The sequence below is a fragment of the Acanthaster planci genome, linkage group LG02 (genome assembly GCF_054643075.1).
Source record: "Acanthaster planci isolate LZ-2023a linkage group LG02, COTS_SCS, whole genome shotgun sequence".
NCBI lineage: Eukaryota > Metazoa > Echinodermata > Asteroidea > Valvatida > Acanthasteridae > Acanthaster > Acanthaster planci.
The window spans coordinates 23638081-23645136 of record NC_141778.1 but is presented as its reverse complement, the minus strand read 5'-3'; the positions used below and the strand labels follow the sequence as shown (position 1 = coordinate 23645136).

General features: G+C 40.5%; 1 protein-coding gene across 1 annotated transcript; it reads right to left on the bottom strand.

The window, feature by feature from the left end:
- Nucleotides 1-3439: 3439 nt before the first annotated feature.
- LOC110984095 (galanin receptor 2a-like) lies at nucleotides 3440-6174 on the bottom strand. The gene has a single exon (XM_022243914.2). It carries the CDS (start codon nucleotides 5990-5992, stop codon nucleotides 4820-4822), a length of 1173 nt encoding a protein of 390 aa, XP_022099606.1. The 5' UTR covers nucleotides 5993-6174; the 3' UTR covers nucleotides 3440-4819.
- Between the last annotated feature and the right edge of the window lie 882 nt (nucleotides 6175-7056).

The following is a 7056-nucleotide window of genomic DNA, read 5'->3' as shown; positions in this document are numbered from 1 at the left end:
TGTGATTTGAGTCAAACTTATTTGGCATTTCTCTCAGACAAACAGATTGAAGTACAGCGTACTCAGAAATTAACAAAATCACTTTCAGTCACCAAGAACAGGGGTAGATTTTCAAATCTTTAGATTTATTTGTGTAAAAAATCAAAATCTTTGGCATAAAGAACAATCAATTTTAAAATAGCCAATAAGGTTATGTTTGCTAAACAGGCCTATAAGCTATGAAATGGGAGTGCTCTGTATTTTGCCCTGCCTATTTGAAAAGCTGGGGTAATTGCTAGTTACACATGAACTCATACAAAAACTGACTCAACTGATAATTTCCGATGGTTAACCATCTTTCTGAGTTTTAGGTGAGGCATTCTATAAACGTAAGAAATTCACAGGTAGAGTCAGGATTGTAGACACTGCTTTCATACTCAAGTCAAACAAAACAGGAATAAATTCACCAACAGATTTCAAAGGGTATGCATGTATGCGTAGCATTAACATCAAAGGTTACTTGAAAACACATACTGCACATACCTGTTGAACACAAAGGCCTGCTTATAAAGTCATGTTATTTTCTACTGAGGTAAAGGTTTCTGTGCGTGCATTTTTCTTGCAATGATATGATGAAAAACATGACTTTCAGTGGTACCCTAAATTAAAGTGCAAACCTTTCAAAGTGAGGTATTTCTTGCAGCTACATATGTGTTTTTGCTTACATAGCATAAGCACTGTGTACCAATGTCCAAATAAACAATGGGCAACTGAACTTTTGAGTCCAGTTTGTCACACCACTCTGGTGGCATCTTCCAGGGAATCTCTGCTTGGCTGATACCCAATCTAGAGGATACAACTTGCTTTCACAGGGTACTAACACATGTATCAGCTGCAAAAACAAAATGTTGTTAATGCATGTAGACTATACCATAATACAGTAAAGATGGATTATGAGTCGATTGTTGAGTTACTTCAGTTGCATTAAGGAGCATGTCGCCGACAGGTTTCACTAGGCCTGTTCCTAACCATTGGGAAAATATCTCAACAGGTTTATGCGAAGCTTTTGATGAGTCATTCATACAAATGTGGGGGCCATACAACTCAGTATGTTCTTTACCTGATCGGTTAATCTCATTGCATACCCCTGTTATTCTGTTGTCATTAAATTTCCTCTTCTTAACAGACTATGGTTTGGGAAGACTGATTCCACTGAAGACGTTAAGATGGAGATTTCATACACGTTCAACAAACTAAACAATGTGAATGCGTGATCATGCTAAATGTCCATTGTGCCCAATGTAAATATAATACATTGACCCCTTTGAGGGTAAATAATTTGAAGTGAATATTATTGCACATAATAACATAATCGAGGAAAAACACTGCTATATCAGCAACACGCATGGAAATTTCAATTCAATATTACGCCTGTGTCATTTCCAATAAGTGTCCATGGGCTTTCATTGATAGGCCTCCTCCATTAATAGGCTTTTCAGACCTGTAAGGTCGGGTAAACCCGACAGTTATGGAAGTAGGCCTACATGTCATGTATATTCACCACTGTATGATGCATGTCAGTTATATCCTACAGCATGAACAGGTGTAAACAAACATGCATATGTGCACATGTTTGTAGTGGTGCTTACAACTGTCATCGATTGATATTGTGCAACATGATCTGTTGATCCACGTGAGCTAGCGCTGCCCTGCACCTACACTAGGCCCTCATCGATAAATGCTGTTTGCAGCTATACGCCTACTCCATATTGCGTTCTACCATCATCTCTACTCACAAGATTGACAAAATGACAGATTAACACTGCCAAGACACACACTATTTCAAAATACCTTACATCAATATAGTCATACAGACGAGGTATTCTTACTTACCACAGCAAGTTGGATCCAAAATCATTTGTAAAGCTTTCAAAGTATACATGACCGGGCCACACCCGACGGAGAGCCAGTCCAAGTAACTGGGACTAGGCATGAATTTAAGGTCCCCGAACCATGCCTGAATGTTAAAAAACGGTCCGGACCGTATAGTCTTTGGTCTGTCATGTCTATGCTTGGACCACATGCGCTCGGGTTAGCACGAACTACGCGTCGCAGGGCATTCGCGCTTGTGCCCCGGCGGCAGCCGACAGTACGTGTACGTGTGCGTACAACCTGAGGCCCAAGGTCACTGTGTATACGACATTGACAAAAAGTAATTATCAGACAGTTATTCTTCTATATAGAGATATAACTTCACCTACTTGTATCTTAAATATAAATCCTGCCAACCTGCTCGTATATCTGAAATTGCTGAATTGAAAATCTGTCAAAATTGGACTTGAATATGTTCGAGAATGATAACTAGAAGACAGTACGCATGCAAATTCGTATGCAAATAAATCGTTGACAATTAATAAAAGATCAATAGACTGAGTTATAAGGATGTTAGTTCAGGCAGTACATTTCATAAGGATCAGACATTGTCTATAATGCATGATTATAGATCTTGACTTTGATGACGTCATAGTGAAGTCACAAGATTTTCCAACAAACCGACATACCTAATTGGCCTACTGGAGGTCTAGCAAAATGGACTTTGAAAAAAAACATGTTTTGTTTAGGAGATACGTCAAAAAAGAAAGTCAAAACGGAAAAAAAATTAAAAATTGCGAAAAATTCGGGTAATGACGTCATCATGACGGCACTCAAATTTTCACCTATAACGCGTTTGAATTAGTTTCTGTGCAAATGGTTCCAGAGATACCAGCTCGATAAGAATTCAACTTTGTGGGTTTGTCACGTGACAAGTGATGACGTCATCATGAAGAATTATCTTCGCGGCATATCCTTGTGTGAATCTGAATCTGCTTGTTTTGAAGAAGGTACTCAGTTACCGAAAGCTCGGCAATCACATATTTCAGAGCACTGATTCGATATTATATTCTTGTCGATATTCTGATCACGGTGCTACGTAGCCCTTCCGTATATCCTTGGGTGACCCAGTTCGTAACTGTGACGTCATATCAGTTAAAATCACACCCAATGCACCTACACTGCACCTAGAGTTACATGCATTGATCGCCGTTTACATGAAACCATCGAACCGGAAGTTAACGCGCAACTTCAGTGATCGTCTAATTAAAGCCTGAAAATCGTGGCGCGTCCGCCTTTGCTTATAAGTGGAACTGTGAAAAAAGAAAGGCAATTTGAGGTTTTTCTGTTCATGTCTGTGAAAAAAGTGTCTTATAACAATCGCTAACCAGAAAGCGAAAACAAAACTTTAAGCGACTCATACTGGAAACAAACTAGCAACTATATCAAGGCTGTACGGACCCGCATAAGCGATGCTTCCTTAGCGGCAAGTTTCGTCCCAGAGAGGTCGTGATATTTGTTGGGGTAAAATGTGTCAGGTAATTGTTCTTTACATGACTGAAGAAATTAAATTGAACTTTGTTGGGTATTATACTTCTTGCTATGTGCATTCTTTTCTGGAGTGATCGGACGATTATTTGACAGTGGTATAGAGAATCTAATTGTCAAGTTTTTTTACATACGCATTATCTCCCAGTTATGTAGTTTCCAATTAACCGTTTCTTACAACTCGATTATATCTAGATACGATTAATATAGCATATCAAACTGATTCTCCGATTTATGCAATTAAAAACAGTTGCCTGCAAGGTTCTATTCATTATTAACACTAAGGTTAGCATTTTTTCTGATAGAGTTTCTATAGGTTTTCGCGGTTCCTTTCAGCAAAAGCCTCAATTTGAATAAAACACTTTCAAGTTCGTGTACATGTTTTTAATCTTTTTCGTTCTGTTTTTGCCTAAAAATTGTCGCTCTCAATTTTGCTTAAGTGCACATAAGCGCGTATTTTAATCAATGTATTTCGTTTAGAGACATGCCACAATCCATTTTCACCATGAGGAATTTTGACTGACTTTTATGAATTGGGGGGATTGAATTATATTCATCGAAGGCAAAGGATTTTTAATCTGTGAGGCGTTTTCGTTGAAGTCATCTTTCAGAAAATTGCCCGCGAAAACCTACAGTACACCGCCACTGTTAGCGTAAAATATACACTTTGAACCGAAATACTCACAGATTCACAGAATATAGGAATTCCTCAGTGCTATACCGGAAATGTTATAAGTAATAACCGTACGATATAAATATTAACAGTCACAGAAAATGTGTAGTTACTGTGATTAACCACTCTATATGTGTGTATATCCATGCAATATATCCAGAAACAGGTGCCTATTAAAAACACGTTCAAAATATTTTCCAACAATTAGGTTCCCTTAAACATTAACATTATGAAAATTTGCCCACTGCTTTCGAACTGGGTGTGCAATTTGTAACTTTTTGCTATCACTTAATACACTGTCAAAATCCCCAATATTTTCTTCACATCCGAAAAATATTGTCAAACAGTTGCAATTATTTTACATTGGAATGTTAACGCGACGCAAATGTCAATACTCTGCCAATCTACTCCGTTTAATGACTAAACTGCAAGCAACATGGTTGCATACACAACTTATATTCAGTAGCTTTACACAACAAAGATGATTGAAAGTCATAGCAGGTGACTGAAGAACGTAAAATGTCCCAAACATGCGAAACTTGTTTCTAGCTTAACCAGAGTAGGTCTGAACAGGTCTCGTTTTTGTGTGTTATGTCAAGCTTAAGAAATGGTTTTTTTTTCAACACAAAACAACTTTTTCTTCAGATGTTATGAAAATACTTTCATAATTTTCCCCTTTTTAACGAATGATCAACCGCCCGTGTGAACATCGTTATTTCTAGTTGGTCTTTGCAACCATGGTGTATCTCAGAATGAACTAGCCATGGTCTTTATCTGTTGAGTTGAGGTTTGAACGTTAGAGTTTAATGTTGCCCTAGTGTTAGTGTTGCCACGAGCGTTCATTTCCACGTTACTGGAAGCTCGATTTGTAAAATAATTTTTGAGTTTACTTGGACCACGTCTGGTGATGAAAGCCTGTTTAAATGCTTTACGGTATCGTGGGTTAGTGATGTTATATACAATAGGGTTAACGGCAGAGTTTATGTAGACCAGGATGCGGAACACCTGCATCCACACGAAGTCAGTCCTCTTTGCTTCGGGAGTGAAGAGGAAGGACATCGTCGTGATCTGGAAAGGTGCAAGGCACAGGAAAAAAATGATACCGTTGATGACCAGCATGCGACTCACCCTGTCCCGTATGTGCTGGCTTCGATCGCTGAAACCGGATCGCTGAGCTCGGGCAACCATGCTGTTTAGAGCCCGGATAATCATACTGAAGAACACGACGTTGACAGCCATTGCGACCACGAAAGGCACGGTGTGCAACGCATCGGCGAAGTCACCCAGCCATGCACCCACGTCCAGCCCTAAACAAAGCCCCATGATATTCGGATAATCTTGGTATCTCGTCTCATTCGGCCAACTCAAGCAGATAGCAGTGAAATTGCAGACACTGGGGATGAGCGGGCAAGCAAGAGCAAAAGAACAAAACCAGACGATAGACACGAGACGAACCGGCCGAGCTCGCGTGCTGTGCTCGCGGTGGGCGTGGGGACGACAGGTGGCATAGTATCGCTCCAGAGTAACGAGGGTTACTAAAGAAACGGATGCGAAGTAGCAAACATCCATCACCAGATGCAATAGAACGCAGCCGCTTGCCCCCAGAAAGTACTCATCTACAGCTATGGGCGAGATGGTGTAAGCAATGATCTTCTCCAAGACAGACACAGACAGAAGAAGAATGTCGGCGATGGCCAGATTGGTGAGGAAGAAGTTAAGCGTTGTTCGCATCCACGTAACTCTCCATAAGACGAAGAGAAAGCCAAAGTTTCCGATGAGACCAAAAGCAAGGATCCACGGCATGACGACAGTTACCAGTGTCTTTTCTAGGGAGTCGTACTCCAACGAGGCAGCATCTTCCCCTATGGATACGTTGAAGGACATGTCGCAGAAAAGTTCCGATGTGTATGAGGCTTCCATTCTGATGACAGTGACGGTTGTGAAAAGGAGCAATCAATACAGTACGAATGGTGCGGGAGGATGTCTATCCCGGAGACAACACGCTCTGCGTTCAAATTCTGTCGCCCGTCAACCAATGGTATTTTGTAGCTACTGACAAATTCTCGCCCGCTACACGAGCTTTTATTGCCAGGTACTGAGCCTGTAACACGGCGATCTGCCTGCACCGGCATTTTCCGACGGCCATTGCATGTATCATCACAAATTTTCAGGGACGATAAGCTTAATACAACAATTTCCTACAAAACCATGTATGCTTTCTAAACCTAAACTGTGCCTATAGGGAGGGACTAGTAGATTCAAGCGACCCATGTAATGTGATTTTTAAAAGTAGTTCTTGTATTTTTTGTCATTCTTGAAGGCATTTTAAAGCATTATTATTTTTTATGCCCATGATAACATGCAAATTCACGAGCAAAAGCACATTTCACTAAGAAGGAACCTCACTATTTATCTATCTCAGCTCGGACATTTTGTCAGGCTTTTAAATTTTTCCTGACTTACTTTCATTCTTTGGTGACTTTTCTCGTTTCAGTCGACAATGGGAGAGTTTGAGACGCTTGGCGGCGGTAAAACCACGGACATATCAACGCATAGACCGCCAGGTCCTATTCAAAACTACAGGTGGTTTTCGTAATCTGCGCGGCGCCCGACTAAAATCAAAACTATGAGCAAACTCACCCCTCGGTAAAGGGAATTTACGCACAGTTGAAGAATTCCAGCAGTAAATTTCAATGAAGCCATTTTTCGTTTGCAATCCCCCCTTTACTTAATCTGGCCCATAGGGATTCAAAACTGCGGTTGCAACATTTGAAAAGAATAGATAGCAGTACCGAAGAGCAAAAAAGGTGAACATATTTGGATGGAAGCACATGTAAACATATACAGGCAATGTAAATGCGTTGCGCGTAAAGCGCACAGGACACGCTGCCATCTGTCGCTTCGCTCATTGTTTGCCCATCCAGTTCGTAAGTGACTTTGGCTGCATCCAAATCTGTTGTCTAGAGCTAGGTTTATAGGTCTTC